Raw genomic sequence first — 20847 nt, forward strand, 5'->3', positions numbered from 1 at the left:
AAAAAAATAAAAAAGCCACAGACAAACTTCAAAACTCTTCTTTATTTAGAGGATGATGTCATGTATATATTACTGGACGGAGAGGGCAGAAAGCAAGACACAGTATTTAGCGGCTACACTTACAGCAGCAGTTATTGGTCAAAAATACCAACCAACAACAAGGTTTGCTTGAAAAAAGTCAAATAAATAGAAAAAGGAATCTGTTGTAATATGATGTCAGTGTGGATCAGAGCAAAGTGGCACAGCTTATCCATCATGAAGGCAGAGGGTTTATTTAGAGCAGCGAAGTGATCGGAGCCTCTGGGTAAAATGTTCAATCCTACTGACTAAGAAACATCAAATCATTTTTAAAAAAAGTTACATTTTGCTATAAGATCAATTGAACTCTCCATGGTGTGTTTCCATGTACTAGTATTTATTTGGTAAAATATTGAATTGCCAAAAATAATGAGCCCGTGAATTTTTTTATATTTGGTGCACAAAATGTAATGATCCATCCTCATCCTCGGTAATAGACGGCAGAGGTAAAATCATATATTCTTGTTTAAGGTGCGACAGGCTCATCATTTATCACCCCAAAATCTCTGAGAAAAATGAAGCATACCCGACACGGAGCGAGGAATGAGGCGGATAGGAGGAGAATTTAATTTTCAATTAGACTTTTATGGAAGACATCAAATTTTGGCGGGAATCGATTCATTTCCCCAGATGGCTTGCAAGAGGATTTCACAGATAGTTGGATGTTGTTTCTCGTTATTTCGCAGGTGCTCTTTGGGACTTGTAGTTTTCTCTTCTCAAGTTTCTATACATTGTATCTTAAAAGTTTTTGTCAATAAAGCAGATTTTTCTTTCGGCTTATTTTTTTTTACAAGTGATACAATCAAGAGTTTCATGTTCATGCCAGAGCTGCATGTCACCTGACATATCTATGGGAGAAACGTACGGCACCGTCGAAGCAGGAATAGGATCAGGTCGCGGCACACCTGATATACTGTAGCTCCGCCCTTCTTCCTGTACAGGCCACGAAGTTCATCTTTTGTCTGGAGGGAAATAAAAGGCGAGGAAGCTAGAAAGGCGAGACGTCGGAGGAGGCACAGACAGAAACCATGTTAGCACCATGGAAGCTCCACCCACTTAGATGAACAAGAGGCATGCTGGGAAAGAGGAGGTGGCGTTAGCTGTACATTAGAAGTATTCTTATCCAAACTGATTATTTTACAGTTGATCGTCATCAACAGCTTCCAGAGATATGAATATTAATAATTCCAGTATTTTACATTTGTGAAATCGGCTGGATCGCTTAATGGCAGAAAAAACGTTAAAAGGGCGCCGTTGTTCCAGGGCAGACAGCGGTTCTGCTGAACGGATGTATTTAGGGTAAGCTGTGAGGCTGATGTAGTCTCAATATAAAGAAATACCAGCAGTGAGAATAACCTACTGCTGCAGGGAGACGGAAGCAACCGATTAATCAGCAGCCCTACGTTAACGAGCTTCATTAAGGCCGCTCTGTTTAACGTCATCAGCGATCCATTAGCAGTCCTGCGTCGCCCTCTGCAAGTCTTCATCCTGCTGCCCTGCCTCCTCTTCTTCTTCTTCCTCATCTTGCTCCTCTTTCTCACTCAGTTCCTCTCCGATCACGTCCAGTCGGGCCTCCTGTCCGTTTAACACCTCCTCCTCCTCTTCTTCTTCTTCTTCTTCTTCTTCTTCTTCCTCCTCCTCCTCTTCGTCATTGTGAAGCCCCACCTCTTCCTGCAGCTGCAGCCTTCGCTCCTCCACCAACAGGAGGCGCTCCCTGACGCCCTCAGCTGCCGCTGCCGTGTCGCTGGGACTCCCAAAGTACTGCTCGGTCCTGAAACAACAACAACTGAAGTTAGGAGTTTGTATTATATGAAGTGCGTGGCACAGTGTGTGTGTGTGTGTGTGTGTGTGTGTGTGTGTGTGTGTGTGTACCCATCAGGGAAGATAACAGGCATGGTCAGTCTATCCAGCAGAGTTTTCCCAGAAGAGTCGACTTCATCCAGAGACTCTGGGTCCACACATTCCTGCTGCAACACCTGAAACACAGTAACAACACACATACTGAAGAAAAATGAAAAACAACACGTGCCCTGACTGCACAAACCATTTTACACTTGACAGATAATGAAACGGTGAGGTCTCTCGCTCGGCCTGTCTCACCCTCTCTGCGGCGGTGTGGAAATTCAGAGCCAGCTCTAGTCTCTGTTGTCTCTCCTCAGCGCTGACGCTGAACTGTTTCCAGACTCTGTTGAGTCTCGGCAGAGTGTCTCCGGACGAGCGCGTCGTACAGCGCAGAGACTGACAGAGGACGACGGTCGCCTGCAGCAGCTGCCGGCCGTAATCATAGGTGCTCTGAAGGAAGAGACAGGAAGATAGAGACAAACAGAGACAAAGTTATTATTTTCAGCAATATTTCATCCATTTTATTTTCTTAAAACTGAATTTGTTTTTGCAAAATCGCCAAAATGACACCATATATCAGAGCAAGAAACTAAAAACAAAAATATTTCAAATTACAACCATTTTAAATAGTTCAATATGTATAGCATGTGGAGCTACCTTTTTATTATTAAATATTGGTAACACTTGTGTACACTTTTCCAATTTTTGTAAAATAAATTTTCTGAGAAATTCAACTTGCGTTGTTTGTATTTTTTAGGATTTATGGCTTAACTGTGGTGTACACAAAATAAGTTTTTTGAGTTAGGAGACAGGAGCAAAAAATGCCCAGAAACTGCTCGGGGATTGGGGGAATAAAGATGACAGTTACATTTTTTTTTAACCATGCTTGCAGCATGACTACAAGTGTCTCACCTGAGCAACGTCCACAAACTTCCTGTGTTTGTCCAACATGGTCGTGTTCTCCTGAGAGTCGTCGCCCAGTCTCACGTGAGTCTTCAAAAGGGCGTCCAACAGCTCGCCAAGCCACTCTACTGCCTGAACACACAGACACACACACACATGCAGATGATCCTGTCATTATTACAGGAAGTATTGTGTGTGTGTGTGTGTGCGTGTGCGTGTGTGTGCGTGTCATACCTGTAATGCGTCTTCTTCGCATTTGAACAGTTGGACCATCTGTAGCATCTTCAGTCTCCTCACATCCACCATGTCCTCACACCTGCAAGTGTTGAACAAACAACATACAGATGATTTATCGAGGCTAACCAATAGTAATGTTTTTGCAGCGGGGGTGGGGCACAAGAGTAAAGGTCATGAGGTCATTACAATTGCAACAGTTCCGCCTCTGAGGAGCAGGAATGTGATCAGGACATTGGATGAATATCTGACCAGTGTTTGTAGCCTGGTAGATGTAAATGTGTTTTACTGAGCGACCAGAACAACATTAAAATTAGCAAAAAGTCTGTTATGAGTTATTCAGTTGGTTGCAATTTGCATACACACCACTGGATGGCGCCAAATCCTTTACGCTGTCCCTTTTAATTAATTTTACACTTAAAAATAAAATGAGTGACCTAATACTAATAAATGTTGATTCAGACTCTACAGGGAGCAAGATATAGAAACAAAGAAAGAAGAAAGTTACCTTTGCTTGCGGAGCTGCATCTCCTCCATCACAGCCTGGATGTGCTGTGCGTTGTCCTGCTGTTCTCCAGCGGGACTCTCCGTTTCCTCCAGAGGCCACGGCGGCTGCGTGCACATCTGCTCCATTAACTGCCCCCCCTTCTGACGCAAAGAAGCAAGACCTGCTTCTGCATGGACAGATGTACATACTTCTTTAACACCACAACATTTCTTTATTATTATTTTAGAGGACAAGCTTTATCATTCAGAGCACGAACCGACAGTCTGCAGCTTCTCCTCCAACAATTTGAGGTTTTGCTGAATCGAAGCTCCGTCAGCTGGAGCCACATCAGCACAGAGCATGCCCAGCAGACCGTCCAACAGCTGGGACAACTGCAGAGACAGACAGAGCTTCAATTGCTGAGAAAGAAATCACATACACTTAACCACACTCTGATTCATCCTGGAAAGTTCTGGTTTTAGTTTGTGAACAGCTCTTAACTTTACCTCCTGAAGAGCTGCTAAAAGTCCCAAAAATGGTATTGTGCATTGTATATTATTTCTTCTTTTTATGGGGCTAGTAGTTTCCCCCCATTGCCAACAGTCTTTCTGCTAAGCTAGACTAAACACGTGCTGGACCAATCTCTGTGTACGCACAAATATGTACATTTTTACACAGCACTGTTTCCAGTCTGAACATCCAGTACAAAGAGCAGTGTGTGTGTGTGTGTGTGTGTGTGTGTGTGTGTGTGTGTGTGTGTGTGTGTGTTACCTCCTGTGTGGTGCTGTGGAAGCCCTGCGCAGCCTGCAAGACATTCTGTCGACCCTCCAGCTGAGCTGCTTGTTGGTAGCAGACGTCACTCAGTTGCTGCTGAAGCGCCTTCAGCTCCACCACCTCCTCCTCCTCCCCGGCACTGAGCAAGGCAGCGATCTGCTGGTTCAACTCCACGTACACTGCAAACCACTCCTGTAAAAGCCCACGCACACAGAATCAGCCCAATGCTCACATTAACCACCAGTGTAACTAAAATAGTTTTGTTTCCTCATAAAACACTGAAACCAAACAGAACAAACATACAGGTGGTCAAAAATAACAACATGGTATTGCAATCAATGCTGCCTTCATGAAGGTTATAATGGTGAAACTGGTTTAGAGAGGTGTTTAACTTTTAGTTTGCGGTGATGTTGAATTGTATGGCAATACACTTAGAAAGGTTCCTAATATTTGGTCTCTGACTGATCAGTGAAAACAAACCATGAAAAGCAATTTTCAAGGGCAAACAGCAGTAAATAAACGTTACATCTTGTTCCATTAACCTGAGTCCTGACGACAGATTGTCACATGTTCTGGTGAAGAAAGGGTTGTTATTTCTGTAAGTGGACTTACAACAACAAGGAGGTCGACATCAACACTTAAACCACAACATGAGTGTCATGTGAAATGCATCAAATGTGAATTTCTTTCTGGCATTCTTTGCACCTTTTCCCGGTCGAAATACTGAAGTCGAAGCATCAAACTCCACTCCGATATGTATTTAACCCCAAATCTGATTCATCCCTTTGTGCTGGTCACCTGATGACTTGTGTGTGTTTGTGTGTGTTCAGTGTGTTGCATTACACTGTGCTGGCTCTCGATCTCCTCGTGCTTCTGCTGCAGCGTCTGAGCCGCTCGCATAGAGTCTCCGATCGCCTGCTGAGTCTTCAACAGCTCTGAACCTGGACCCTGCAGCCAGGTGACCACCTGAGATAAAGAGAGGGAGAAAACATACTGACTGAGTGATTTCCTATAGAGAGAGGAAGTAGGAGCGAGTGGGAAGTGCTGGTTCCATTCATTTTACTCCATTGACTCATCTCTTCCGATTAAATCAAAAGTATAAAAAAAGAAAGTGTTAGAAAATATCTGGCTGATAAAAAGTTGAAGGTGCAGCCTGTGTACATAACAACGTTAGATTAGAAGTTAACTACGACTCCCAAAATGCATTTCGATTAAGAAACATCCAATCAATCACAGACCTTCAAATGATATGCACCGCTAACAGCAGCTTTGACCAGTAAGCCTTGACAATGTGCCTGTGAGCCAAAACCAGGACCATTAAACTGACGCAGCTGAATATAATTAATGCAGCCATTATTCATTGTATTATTCTACCTGTGCTCTTCCTACTGTGACATGATGTCGTTTATGAGGATCTCCTTCAGTCTCTGGGCTGCAGTGCAGCAGAGCCACCAGCAGGGGACTCTCAGGCTCTACAAGTCACTCTGTGATGTGTTCAGGTGCAAACATGTTATCACACCATATAATCTTTTCTTTCATGGGCACTTTCCATTAAAATCACTCTTAATTTGTTTTATCCATTTCATGTTTTCATGTTACAGTAAAGTCAACTAAAATTTAAAAAAGTGAAAAAGAAAATTGATATCCATCCATGTAATAAAATAAAATCAGATCATACCTCATCAAAGTATAACTATGAATTTATGAATTGGCTATAAATAGGCATTCCAGTGATTTAGCATTGCTCTTTAAATAATGGTTCCTACATTTCCCAAAATGCAACATTTACCAGACCTGCCTGGTAAATGCCCATGCCCCCAAACTCCACATCCAAAGTTCAAAATGTATTATTATAAGCCGAGCTTCATGTGTAAAATCGGTGGATTGGATCTTTAAAAAGGTCGCGTCTGAAGATTGTTACCAGCCGCAACAGCGACGCTGGTATTGTTTTCACCTTGTGATTCTGTGTGTGTGTGTCTGTGGACAGGTTTTGTGGCCTAATTCCCATCTATTAGTATATACATATATTCAAATATATTCAAATATATTCAAACCTTAGACTCTATACGTAGTTTGATCCTCAGAATCAGAAATCCTTTATTAGTCTCACAACGGGGACATTTACCTTGTTACAGCAAAACAATCTCTTGTCATGTTAGAGGATATTTAAGTAGGCCTTAGGTCAAACACTAACATCTTGAGTGTCTCCTTTTTCTTGTAAGGTCATCTCTCCAAAACATATAGTTCATGTTTCAGTCTACCGGAGCTGATGGCCCTCAGCTGCAAGATAAGAGTTAAGATGAGCCCCGAGTAGTCAGACTGGCAAGGTCAGGGCGATGCTATGACGGTTAGAATGTGTTGACTAGGATTTGAGGAGCCATCGAGGTGATCCATCTTTAGGTAAACAATTTATGAATGCCTTGTTTAGGATGAATATTGAGGGAGGCTGGTTGGCAGACTTGATGGTGGCAAACAAAGTGACTGCATCTCTGTATCCGTAAGACGATATTCACTGAATTTGACAAAAAGTGCATTGGATCAGATTCGCAGACGCCACCTTAAAACTTTAAGTTCCAACCATAAAGTCAAAAATGACTTTAAGAATTCCCTTTTTGTTTGTCCGTGTGTTTGTCTGTTACAAAATAAAATAATATACAGTGATTATGGTTTTGTTACGAGTTCAAATGTCCACCAGAGTACTATACAGTACAGCAACATCTGGAGCGGTCTATCCAGATGTGTGCGTCAGTTATAATGTAATGTATTTATCAGGTCAGTGATGCCTTAAAGACCTCACGCGCGCACGCACGCACGCACACAAACGATCCAGAACTAGGCCACCTCCGCCCCCCCACCAACCTCAAACAAGCCCTTTAGGCTAGAGACCGACATGCTGTGGTTTCCATGGCAACCCCAGGCGTATATCCAAGACGTTGGTGTTACCCATCAGCCCCTGCGGCTACACGAGCCCCAGTAACCTCCGTACTGTCTTTTTCTACTATAGAGCTGCTCACTGACACTGATTGTGAGGGTCAAAGGTCAAAGACTGGATGATAAAAGAATCAGGGCGAGAGACATTTGAAGACTGAGGAGGCTCGCACTGTATCTATGCAGATGTGGAGAACGTAAATCAGGATAAGCTGCATGAGCCTCCTACAGCTTTCCATATAAACACGTCTCTGAGTCTGACTGAAAGTAAACACAGAAAGTAGCCTGCCTGGAACGGCTATTATAGCTAACTAAACAGGGCTCTAAATCCAGGGAAACTTGCACATTGGTTTGTCTACATGTGTGAAACATTGACTGGACAAAGGGTGACACAGCAACCTTTTATGTCTCAGTCGTGTTTTAGTCTTGCTGCATTTTGCAGAAAAGAAAACTATCAAAATCATGAATGAATAATCCTCAAAGAGGAGACTTTAATTGAGATTCTGGCCAATAAATGAAACCAAACAGTCAACAAACTGCAGAATGACACAACAGATGAAGACACAGGCTCACAACTGTCCATACACATGTCTGTGTGCGTGTGCGTGTGCGTGTGCGTGTTACCTGCATGACCTTGGCATGGATCTCGTCCAGCTGGTTGCGTTTGTTTCGCTGCCTGCAGAGCTCCTGGTATCTGGTGTACTGCTCCCTAAGCGAGTCCAGCAGCTTCATCACCTGAGGCTGAGCCAGCAGCTCCTCCTCCATGGGACACCATGGACCTGGAGGTCAGAGGTCAGAGAGAGATCAAAGATACAAAGTCTTTTTTTTTTTTTTTTTATCTGGGTACAAAAAGGATCAAATGCAGGTATAGTTTGACTGGAGAAGTTTTGGTTCGACTTGACACTGGGTTATTTCGGTCCATACCTAAAAGGTATCCAGTACTGACACCCAGCCCTACTGTCAGCAGAGATTTGCTCCAGTTCAGCCACAAGGCATTAGTGAGGTCCAACACTGATGTTTGGGGATAAGGTCTGACTCACAGAGACAGACACACAAAGGTCACTGTCAAACTCTACTTATACAGAACCTAGAACTCTAGCAGTCTATGCAGTACCCTCTTACACTATGTCATACTGAAGTATCCTGCAACAACTGAATGACTGCATTCAAACTGTCCCTCTCCAACAACAACAGCTCAGAGAAAGAAAGTTGCACAAAACAGAACAGATGACATTCATTCATCCGTCCGTCCATCTGTCTGTGCACCAGCACAGAGACATCTGGATGACTGAGCTTCCTCACCTCCCTGTCCTCCTCCTCCTCCCTCCGAGCCGTTAAAACGACGCTGCTGCAGCTCCGACAGCAGCTCATGACCTGCAGACAGATTGAGAGTGTGGAGGGGGGGTTATAAAAGCATTTGAAACAATAATGCGTCAGTGTTTGTGTACATGCTGTAGAGGGAGGAGGGTGGTACCACAAACAAAGACTCCTTTCACCTCTGCCCAACACACAGACACAGGCTGCTCAGTGCAGTGAACACAGCCATCAATCATTCATGCAGCCTTAGTGTCTATTTAGCTTCAGGTCTTGTTGGCAGCACACTAAGTGTCCAAGACCTCCCACTGTCCATCCATATCATCCAGGTCAGGCTGAGCCCAGACAGCCTGACATTAGTTTGGCTGCTTGGATCCACAATTCTTTCAGTTACTTCCCAGAGTTCATGAGCACAATTGAAATAAGTTGTGTGCACAGTAAGCAAGTAATTAAAGCTGAAAACAGGGTGCTGGTTGGGTCGGTATTTTAACTGTATGAGCTTCTTTTATTTTTGCACTGCATTGTGAGGGGTGGGGGGGGTGGGGGGGGGATCCTATAACATGAGAAGAATACTTTATTAACCTGGAGATTAAACTTATTGTAGTGAACTTAAAAAGATAGGTGCACAAATGTTCAAGTCAACCAACGTGTAAAAGTGTGATCACATTTAGGTGACAATGTGCACATCTGAAAGGGTCTTGAATGAGAGGGATATTTACCAGTCTGAAGGACAGTCTCAGGGTCGAACGACGGCAAGAGGGCGCAGTCAGCTGACCTGCAGAGGACAGAGAGACGCACAGCTCTGATTTCATCCGTCTACCGTTAGTCCACTTTAAACTATAGCTGTGTGTGTGTGTGTGTGTGTGTGTGTGTGTGTCCGTACTTCTCCTTGTCCACTGTACTGCTCTTGTCACCGTCGTTGATAATTGACAGCTCATCCAGCAGTGACGTCGACTCCTTAGTGAACTTCTCAAAAACCTGACAACAAATGGCACCAGGTTACCATGGCAACACACTCTTCTTTCTTTTTTGTTATATAATAAAATTGAATATTTGAGTTTATTTCAAATTCAAATACTGACCAGTCTTTTGTTGAGCCAGTCGTTGTGGTCGTAGTCGAGACTTCCTCCAAAATCGTCAGTTAGCTGGCAGGGTTCAATGTAACGAGTCAGCTTATTGGCCGAAACCAGGATCACCTGACAGGAAGCACAGGAGCAACATTTTAACAAGGACAGTCCCAATACCCACACTTCAAACACAGCATGAAAGAGTTCATGACATGATGATTCAGCGTGAAAACAAACATTCACAGTTAGTGGGATTCTAATTAATTACACATCTATATCATTTAAACATCATGTAGTGTATGTAAATGTAATGTTTATGTATTGTAATAACTGAGCTGTGCAATACAAGTGTACAAAACATTGAAGTTAAAAACTAATCCGACTCTAAATGTATAACCTTTTAATAGAAATGCTTTACTTCTCTGTTGAGCCCTGTGTTCTATATTTTGGGATGTCCCAACCAATGGTTCACACACAGACCTCTTTAAATGACCTCCACAGATGATTCTCTCTTTTTAAATGATTTATCTTTGAACAGGATGTATTGATGTTGTTGACATAACTGTGAGGGGAATATCTTGTATAAGCTTTCCTTTTGCATGTTTCAATATACTGAATAGGCTGCTGTATTTAATGTACATATGTAATGTTGGACGGTTGCTTTTTATTCTGCAAATTACGCTTCCTCGCTTCTCCGTCCTTCAGCCAAGTGACCCGAAAACTAATTGAGGTCTGCGAGAATGTTTCCGGGGGAAATGTGACTTATTAACTCTGAGACGCCCTGACGCCACAACGGATCTGCAATGGGTGTAACTGGAGGAGCAGTTATATGGGTGCCAGTAGGACTGGGCCATATGGTCAATATATAATATCAGATTTCTTAGTTTTGACGATATAACAGTATTTGACTATATTTTGTGTTCCAGTGCAAATTCCCATGTGATACGACACAGACCATTATGTTGTAATGCAATTGTCATGCCTTAAAAATATACAGTGTGTGCATATGGTACAAATCCATACCATTGCATGGATCTATGATATCATCATATTCTGTGTACCTCGCAGCCCGACGCGGCAGGTACGAGTCAAAAACAGTTACTTTATCCGCACGTCTCTCTCTTGCATCCCAGCTAAGAGGAGCTAAGACGTGAGGAAGGAGGTGAGGATCCCATGCATGCAGCTCTGGAGCCCTGCTATTGGGCGATTCAGTATTTCAGGGAGGGAATTTTGGGATGGCATAATTATAGTCCCTTTTTTCCTCGAGACTTAGGAGTCACTGCAGTCAGTAATTAGAAATTATACTGAGACTTCTTTAAACAAAGTTTCTTCTACTTTCAAACTACTAAAAAAAAACGTTTTGATACATAAATCAAAGTTTAGGAACATTCTTAAGATGGTTTCTTAGCTTTTTTAAACCAGCGCTGATCACAGATTACATATCTAGCATTGCTTCAGTCTACCAAACCCAAAACAGTTATTGGATCATAAGACCAACTTGTCCTTCAGTTTCTCAGAGCGCTTTCTAAATCTGGAGATAGAGCGTTCAGTGTCTAAACAGCCTGCAAGCTGATCTGAGGTTTTACAAAAAGATCTTCTAAGTTTAGCTCAAAATGTTGACATTTAAACATACTGTATGTTTTTTTGCCCTTTCTTATTATCACTTTGAAGTGCACATGTATGAAAGGTTGCTTTACAAATAAACTTGGAAAGTCAGACAGCTGGTAGTGAGTTGTTTTTCCAGCTGTCACTGCAGCAGATGCTGTCAGAGGAATTGGACTCAGTGTGTGTTTATTTAAATGTTAGGTCAGACTTTAGAGCAGCTGTATGACACACACACACACACACACACACACACACACACACACACACACACACACACACACACACACACACACACACACACACACACACACACACACACACACACAACACACACACACACACACCCATAGTTTAGATGAATCACATTTCAACAGTCACTGGAATCTCCCTTCCAGCAGCTGTGTGTGTGTGTGTGTGTGTGTGTGTGTGTGTGTGTGTGTGTGTGTGTGTGTGTGTGTGTGTGTGTGCGCTCTTACTCATCTCAGCACATTATTTATCAAAGCATTTCATCTTTCAAAATAAATGTTATATGCAACATTAAAGCTGTCGTGTGTCCTTGAACGCACCATCAGGGACAGTTTTCCGGACCGTCTCTGCTCTCAGCACGCAATGATAATAACCGATTTAAAAACAAATAAAATCTAAATGTTGCCCGTGATGGATTATCTATTATGAGCAGCAACTTTCAAGTTACTTCACACCAACGAACTTGCCCCAGTTACCGTGGCAACAATAATTGAGCCAAAATGGCTGCAGAAATCTGGGTCACAGCGACTCCTGATTTCCGTCAGTAAAACCATCTGTTGTAATAGAGGAGGAGGATTGGCCGACAATCGCACACGCACACACACAGACACACACACAGACACACACACAGACACACACACAGACACACACACCATCGACCCTGGCTCAGGTTTCCAGCAGCACTCAGGACAGTTAATGATGCTCAAGGTTATCATAACTGCCTCACTTTCTCTCTGTTTGATATCATGTAACAAGTACAATTCAAGAGTGTGTCTGTGTCTGTGTGTTTTGGACCAAACAGACGGTCTGTTTGTCTCTGAGGTTATTTCAAAGCTAGAGAAAGAACTGGGTTCTTCAAACTGCTTCTCTCTATAACGGCAGGCTTTTCATCTCGACTTCTAGTGTGGCCATTCAGAACGGCTATGAACACTTTTGCCTTTAGACGTGGTGGGACAACAAGTCAATCATAGTTAACCCTTTACTATCTGGGGAAAGGAGGCCTAAAAGGTGTACCAAAAGATTTGTCTTTGACTGGCTGAGAGGTGGAGACACAACACGCAGCCAAGCAGTGCAGGGAAACATTAAAAAGGTGGCATAAAAGAAAAAAGAGATCATAATGTGCGCGGTGGAGCAAACGCCCATTTTGGGCTACAAAGCAGCATGTGTGGTCTTCAGTTTGTAAAACACAGTGGAAACATGGAGAGAAACCTCACACCAAAGCCTCACAAGGTTCATAAAAGTGTGGATTATTGAAAGCCCCCATGTTACAGGTGAAGTCCCCACAGAGGGAAAGACAACCAAATGTACCTGAGCTCAATAACAGCTTCCACACTTCAACAAATGTTCAGACATCTCTTGAAAAATGGCCCTCAGATTAAGAAAACCACTGAGATCGTTATGAGTCAAGTTCATGTTAGACAAAAACAAATCCTTTTCAGGTCAGGTAATCATTTTCAAAATCCACAACGACCTCTAATTCCAAAACCATTTAATTTACGTCTCTACGCTGGAGAGGGCGCTCAGTGAGCGTAAAGAAGACTTTAAGCTGGTTTGTCCTGAAGTAGTTTAGCGTACAACAGCTGAGAGACTCACCTCGAAGCCCAGGCGGTCTTTCTCCTTCCAGAAGCAGAAGTGTGTGACCTTCTTATCCCAGAATTCATCTGGCTTCACCACGCAGACCAGCGACACCTCGGCCGGAATCACATTCTAAAAACATCAATAGCATTATCAGCTTTCAAACATCCTGACAAAGTAATAAAGTCGTGTGTGGGATCCATAGTATGTGTTAGTACCTGCAACATGAGCACCACAGTCTTCACGATGTTCCACTGAGACTTCCGTCCGTCCACGATGACGGTGAAACCCCGAGCTTTACACTTTGCACTGAGAGAGAGGAAACATTTTATAGGACAAGGATATCATTCAAAATATGAAAAACACACACAAACATTTACATGCAGTCGTTTGTATTCCTTCTTTTTCCATAACGTGTAAATTGTGTGAACTTTGAACGCTGCATCAGAAGTGTCAGAGTGGTGCATTCATGTCCAATTAGGTAGAATGAAGAAATGAGTATGCATCTCAAAAGTTAACTTTCAAATGCAATGCAAGACTATAAGCTTCTTCTTTTTTTATTTCCACTTGGGTCTCATATTCTATAGGATAACATTTCTATCAGGTATGATAATACTGCACTTGTCAAGTTGCTACTGTGTTCTTGGATCAATGTTTTCGTACTCCGACAGAGTGGAGCATCAGGAGTTGAAGATCATAAAACAGAAAAAGAAAGCTCCATGGCTTAATTTACAAATCCGCAAACTAAAACAAAAGTCGAGAAATCTTGAAAGTAAATGGCGTTCCACTAAATTGGAAGAATCTCGTTTAGTCTGGTTAGATCATCTTAAAACGTATAAGAAGGCTCTCCGTAATGCCAGAGCAGCTTATTACTCTTCCTTAATAGAAGAAAATAAGAACAACCCCAGGTTTCTTTTCAGCACTGTAGCCAGGCTGACAGAGAGCCACAGCTCTACAGAGCCTTCTGTTCCTATATCTCTCAGTAGTGACGACTTTATGAGTTTCTTTAACGATAAAATTATAATTATTAGAGACAAAATTAATCTCCTCCTGACCTCAATTGGTAATGACTTAACTTCAACTGTTGGAATTTTAAAAACATCTGTAACTCCTGAAATATATCTAGACTGTTTTACTCTAATCAACCTTAACCAACTAACTTCAACAATCTCATCGTCTAAACCATCAACCTGTCTTTTAGACCCGATTCCAACTAAACTGTTTAAAGAAGTTCTACCCTTAATTAACACTTCGTTATTAAATATGATCAACCTGTCTCTATTATCTGGCTACGTACCAAAATCCTTTAAAGTAGCTGTAATAAAACCACTTCTTAAAAAGCCTAGTCTTGATCCAGAGGTTTTAGCCAACTATAGGCCGATATCTAACCTTCCCTTTCTCGCTAAAATCCTTGAGAAAGCAGTCGCAAAACAGTTGTGTGACTTTTTACATAATAATAGTTTATTTGAGGTTTTTCAATCTGGATTTAGAGTTCATCATAGCACAGAGACGGCACTGGTGAAAGTTACCAATGACCTTCTATTGGCTTCAGACAAAGGACTCGTCTCTGTTCTTGTCTTGTTAGACCTCAGTGCTGCTTTCGACACTGTTGATCATGACATTCTACTACAGAGACTGGAACATTGTGTTGGCATGAAAAGAACCGCACTAAGCTGGTTCAAGTCCTATTTATCTGAGCGATCTCAATTTGTACTTGTTAACGATAAATCCTCCATGACAGCCAAAGTCAGTCTTGGAGTTCCGCAGGGTTCTGTACTTGGACCGATTCTATTCACCTTATATATGCTTCCTTTGGGCAATATTATAAGGAACCACTCTATAAACTTTCATTGTTATGCGGATGATACCCAATTATATCTATCAGTTAAACCAGATGAAACCAATCAATTGGCTAAACTTCAAGCATGCCTTAAGGACATAAAAACTTGGATGTCTAGCAACTTTTTGATGTTAAACACAGACAAAACTGAAGTTATTATACTTGGCCCTAAACGCCTCCGAAACGCATTTTCTAATGACATAGAAGCTCTGGATGGCATTAACTTGGCCTCCAGCACCACTGTAAGGAATCTTGGCGTCATCTTTGATCAAGATCTGTCGTTTAACTCCCACATAAAACAAATCTCAAGGACTGCCTTCTTTCATCTACGTAACATTGCAAAAATAAGACACATCCTGTCTCAAAATGATGCAGAAAAACTAGTCCATGCATTTGTTACTTCAAGGCTGGATTACTGCAACTCATTGTTATCAGGTTGTCCAAAAAAGTCGGTTAAGACTCTTCAGTTGATCCAAAATGCAGCGGCACGTGTATTGACTAGAACAAGGAAATGGGATCATATTACTCCTGTATTAGCTGCTCTGCACTGGCTCCCGGTAAAATACAGAATAGAATTCAAAATCCTTCTCCTGACTTACAAATCAATTAAAGGTCAGGCTCCAGCATATCTTAAAGATCTCATAGTACCTTATAAACCAACTAGAGCATTACTCTCCCAGACTGCAGGGTTACTTGTGGTTCCTAGAGTCTCTAAGAGTACAATGGGAGCAATGGGAGCCTTGATAGCCTTCAGCTATCAAGCTCCTCTCCAGTGGAACCAGCTTCCAGTTTGTGTTCGGGAGGCAGACACACTCTCCACATTTAAGAGTAGGCTAAAGACTTTCCTTTTTGATAAAGCTTATAGTTAGGGCTGGCTCAGGTTTGCCCTGGATCAGCCCCTAGTTATGCTGCTATAGGCTTAGACTGCCGGGGGACACCTCCCTGCTCTCTTCCTTCTCTCCCTCTCTCTTCTTCTCCCTCTCTTCTTCTCCCTCTCTTCTTCTCCCTCTCTATCTGTATGCATTTATGTAAATGTATGTTACTAACTCACCATCCGGGGTATCATCCCCGGAGTGTCTGTCTCTCATGTGGCAGGTTGCCACTGATAAAGTTTACGTCAGGATCATGAATCGTGACAGCGCCTGCTGACCTGGTCCTGCTGGACACCGGGAAGCCTTATTGACATTTTCCTGGATTCATCCAAACTTTCTATTTCTTTTTTTTTTTCAACACAACATAATTTCTGTCAAATGTTGTATTTGTACTATGTTGTTTATCCTGTACACACGACATCTATTGCACGTCTGTCCGTCCTGGGAGAGGGATCCCTCCTCAGTTGCTCTCCCTGAGGTTTCTTCCATTTTTTCCCCTTTAATTTTGGGGTTTCTTTTAGGAAGTTTTTCCTTGTGCGATGCGAGGGTCTAAGGACAGAGGATGTTGTAACCTGTACAGTCTGTAAAGCACACTGAGACAAATGTATAATTTGTGATATTGGGCTATACAAATAAATTTGATTTGATTTGATTTGATATTCCAGCTTGTATAATATGTTTTGAAGGAATTACATTTCTGACAAGTGATAACGAGTTGAAAGCATCTGCTGACATTTACTGCGGAAAATAAGCAGAGAATGAATCATCCGTCGAGCTGCCAAAAATGACCGTCGTCAGAGAACGTCATGATGTGGAGCTCAAAGAAAGACTTAAAACACAAACGACCAGAGGCATCATTCTGACAGCAGGAGACGGTGAGAGGATGCGACTGAAAAACAAGCTGTGATCTGCTTTAATGGAAGTATTTCATGTTTCGCTTTTACATGAGAAAAGTCTTCCAAGCATGAGGACTCTTCGTTCCCGACAGGACTAATCTGAAAGTTTTTGCATCTTCAAAAAAACAGCTGTTGGAAAGGGAGAGGTTATCTTGTAAAATCGGGGTTGTCTCATATTCGTGCCAATATGATAAAACCCAAGTTGTGATGAACTGGAATCATCCTTTAAGCCTTTTACAGTTACAGCTCAACATGCTGGATTCAGACACTGGAGCCAAGAGACAAAGTCCAGATCCAGCAGCTCTTCAGTGACAGGTCAACTCCAAACATGTCCAGAGGCATTAAAAATGAGACAAAACAGTCTTTTGTTAACACACAGGCACATACCAGAGTGTCACCGCCGCGTGTGTGTGTGTATGTGTGTGTGTACCTGGGGATGCTGAGCAGGTAGTCCAATGTGGCGCTGAGCTCCTCCATGCTGGTCTGATCTGAACTGAGAGGGATGGTCAGGATCAGACCACTGCGCCGGTCTTTGCCCCCTAAAGACAGACAGATCTGATTATTGGGATGTTGGTTTTTTACATTTAAAGCTTTAATTGAGGTTTTCGAATGAAGCTTTGAATGTCTGTCGTATGTTGTTATTGTGGTCATATAAATGTCAGTAATGGCGCTGTGAGATTGCTGCTTGACTGCCCTGTTTATACAGGTGTGTGCCTCTCGTCGTGTGCAGGAAGCAGAAATGTTTTTTGACCACCGTGAAAATGTTGTTTTTGAAGCGATCACACCCATCGTCTGTATTATTGAAGATGGATGTGGGTGAGTTATTGGAAATGTTTGGATCACATGAGGCGGAAACAATCCAGCGCAGTCACCACTGGAATCTAATTCTACAAATAGTGATGATACTAATTATATTAGTATAGCTTAACCTTTATCTGCAACTGTGCAAAAATACCTTTAAACAGAATGAATAGAAATGCATGTAAACTGAGATTATATAGTCCTCACATATAGACACGTTACCTCGTGGTTTGTGTGTGTGCGTGTGTGTGTGTGTGTGCGTGTTTTACCTGACAGAAAGGCCAGCTTCTTCTTGAGGATGGGGAGCATGTTGGTCGCTTCCGCATTTACTTTGGACATCTGTAGACACACACACACACAATAAAAAGGAAAGGTTCGTTCACATGCCCATATCTCTCTCTCTCACTTTAAATTTAAATTAGCTTGCATGGTTTTGTTTTGTTTTTTACTTTGCACTACCTCAAGAAGAATATTGTTTTCAATATTGTAAAACAGTTTAAATATTGTTAATGTTTACCACAATCATTCTGTTGTTCCGTCATGTTATATATATATATATATATATATATATATATATATATATATATATATATATAAAATCTACTCATCTTTCACACGCATCCAATGTTGTGTCAATCCCCCCCTTTGGCATCGAATATTGATATTTTATAAGTTATTGCATCAAAGTTAGAAATGACAGTATAGTGACAACATTACTGCTCAGATGTCAAACACGTTGTAAGTAAACACAGTAAACACAGTAAACACTGTAGCAGGACAGACCCTCTACACCCCCCCCAGTAGTATTATGTTGACAGATCAGCTCGGTGATTTTCCAAAAGGATTTTCTCTCCTCTGGCATTTCTCCGAGCAGATTCAGATTTTTGGCTTCACATTCTGCTCAGTCTGCTTCACCAGTGTGTTCGCTGTCAGTCGGTTTATATTTCGATGGTGATTTTAGTTAAATAACCATCACATGAATTGGTGATGAAGATGACTGTTAGGTGCAGCTCTAGTTTGAACTTGAAACCACTACAGAAACATGTCTATGCTGTCCGTCCTACAGTTAATACCTCCACACAGATGTGTTTGTTTCAGCCATTGATCTGCACTTTGCTGGGAGACAGATTTTGTTACCTGTTGACAGAGCCAGGCTAGCTGTTTACCCCTATTTCCAGTCTTTATGCTAGGCTAAGCTAACTGCTGGCTCTAGCTTCATGTTTAACAACAGACATTAGAGCTCTAATTAGAGTACTGCACAGTTGTTGTCATTGTCTTTTGTATTTATTATTATGAATCTTTCAGTTCAGGTCATTCACTGCTTGTAATTTGGGACACAGTAGCCAGTGAACTGCACTTTCATGCATGCAGTGAACCATCATTTGTACTTTAATCCTCCTTTTATTACAGTTTCTTCTTTTACTTTATATTCTATTCTACTATGCGTGTATGTATAGTATATTTATACTATGTATATATGTATTTATTTTAATAATAATAATCTTAATCTTATCCTGACACACTTTTGTGGGATGATACGATTCAGAGAGTGAATGCGACATGATTTAGCGCGAATTAAAGACTTATCTCTTTATTTAGGGATATCATTTGGCGTCAGATTATGTCCATGGCCTTCATGTTTGTGTGATTTAATTTTTCAATAATTCTTTAATGCTCCTTTTTTACAATTCAAGCCTTTTGACCAAAGTTAAGTATCCTCCTCTCAAGTCTGTGGTGCTAAACTATGTCTTTGTCTTTAGTATTTTCTTTTTATTATTCTAATTCTGTATGTCTTACTTGTTTGTGTTGTGTATGCACCGACTGTGGAAAAGAATGTCCTCTTTAAGGACAAATAATAAACTCTAAAATAAACAAGTTTGCACGTATCCAGGTGCAGCACTTAGGATTGAGCAATATTTGAATTAAAATCTGGTGAAAGTTGGTTCACAAGGGATGTAACTTCTGTGTCCAATCAAAACTAAACGAACCACACCCCCACAGCCCTGATGAAGTAGAAGTGTATTTTAGATTTAAACTCTTGATAAATGGCGTTTCCTCCCTAAAGTTTAACTTTAATGTTTCTTTCTAGTCAGGAATGTTATAGAAAAATACAAAAAAAGAAAGTTTTCAGGGGTTTTATTATTTTTCCTTTTTTATGTTTACTTTTATAGTAAACATTTTTATTGTTCGTGTTCCGACTATTCTGCTAAACTTAAACTCCATTATTTTATAAGTGTTACTTGTATCATCATTAGTAGTAATAATAGGCTAATAGTGGTGGTAGTAGTAGAAGTAGTATTTGTGGTAATAAATGAGACTACACTGCAGCACCAGTCAGTCCTGCAGCAGTGCTTCATCCTCGTCCTCAGCCTGCCTGCGGCCTGGCAGCAGCTGCAGGACGGCCCGGCCCGGATCGGTTTGTCTCGGCTTGGTTCGGCTCGGCCCACAGACACAATGACCTACATTCAGAAGATGCAGGCTGCGGCTGCTGCGGCTCTAACCTCCCTTATTTTAGCCTTGATCCACTCAGTATCAACAACTTTGGGATGAATCAGCTATCAGTATTGATCAGGCGGATTTTCTTACCTTTCAGTCAAATCTGCAGCATTATACTGTCCCGATGGTTTCTCCCCGTCCTCCTCCTCTTCTCGTCTTGTGTCTCTTCTCCTCCTTTGCAGCTCTCCCTCTCCTCCTTCTCTTTTTCCCCTCACTCAGGGTAGTCTATCAGGAGATATTTAATCTGTTTTCCAATTCAACACTGAAGATCCCAGTGCTCTCCGTTAGCTTTGGACAACAGTAGAAACACAGGGAGCAGGCGGTGGAGCTCTGCGCAGCCTCAGTGAAGCCCAAAAAAGAATACGACTTCCGGTAAAGTGACATTCTAAATAAAAGCCTGGAGGTTTCTCAACCTTTGCTTTGCTGACCAGATAAATTGTTTATGTGTGAATAATGCTCATTAAAGATTATTTACAGATATATATATCAAAGCTAAATGTATTTTGAATTACATATATTATCTATATACATACTTCCACGATTTCATTTTTTTCCAAAATATTTTTTTCTTTTATATATGCAATATTTAATGCTTATTTCGGTCCATAAAATTTGGTAAAACATATTTTTCAGTTAGTTGTGAGTAGTTGTTTTTTATATCCTTTAGTGTGGCTTTTCTTTTATTGTGGCTTCTGTTTTGTCCATATTTCTATTAACAATCGTATCTCCCATTTCATTGCTTTATATGTCCCTTAAGTGTTTCTGTGTTATATGTTTTAAATAGTACTTGACAATATAGTATAGGTGCTTATAAATTATCTGAATATCTCAATAATAATAATAATTATTATTATAATAATACTTTTAATCTGTTTTTAGAGTGACTTTG

The 20847-nt window shown here is 41.4% G+C and overlaps 1 protein-coding gene across 1 annotated transcript; it reads right to left on the reverse strand.

Moving 5' to 3' along the window:
• Positions 1 to 22: 22 nt before the first annotated feature.
• On the reverse strand, positions 23 to 20301 carry sestd1 (SEC14 and spectrin domains 1). The gene is made up of 19 exons (XM_029459036.1): positions 20049 to 20301; positions 17732 to 17801; positions 17092 to 17200; positions 13272 to 13362; positions 13072 to 13185; positions 9643 to 9756; positions 9444 to 9538; positions 9280 to 9335; positions 8549 to 8620; positions 7871 to 8025; positions 5162 to 5284; positions 4316 to 4510; positions 3822 to 3936; positions 3566 to 3731; positions 3058 to 3139; positions 2833 to 2955; positions 2179 to 2370; positions 1951 to 2054; positions 23 to 1849 (listed from the first exon to the last, which is right to left on the reverse strand). The coding sequence occupies exons 2-19, from the start codon at positions 17799 to 17801 to the stop codon at positions 1531 to 1533; spliced, it is 2295 nt and encodes a 764-aa protein (XP_029314896.1). The 5' UTR covers positions 20049 to 20301; the 3' UTR covers positions 23 to 1530.
• Between the last annotated feature and the right edge of the window lie 546 nt (positions 20302 to 20847).

This window comes from Cottoperca gobio, chromosome 21 (assembly GCF_900634415.1).
Source record: "Cottoperca gobio chromosome 21, fCotGob3.1, whole genome shotgun sequence".
Classification (NCBI taxonomy): domain Eukaryota; kingdom Metazoa; phylum Chordata; class Actinopteri; order Perciformes; family Bovichtidae; genus Cottoperca; species Cottoperca gobio.

What these genes read in the sequence shown, in the direction of transcription:
- sestd1 (XM_029459036.1), bottom strand. Translation starts at nt 17,801, where the DNA reads ATGTCCAAAGTAAATGCGGAAGCGACCAACATGCTCCCCATCCTCAAG. An exon ending in TCCACAGCACCACACAGGAG is followed by an intron (nt 3,937 to 4,315) that starts GTAACACACACA and finishes CTGTCTCTGCAG; the next exon opens with TTGTCCCAGCTGTTGGACGG. An exon ending in AGTTTGTGGACGTTGCTCAG is followed by an intron (nt 2,371 to 2,832) that starts GTGAGACACTTG and finishes CTCTTCCTTCAG; the next exon opens with AGCACCTATGATTACGGCCG.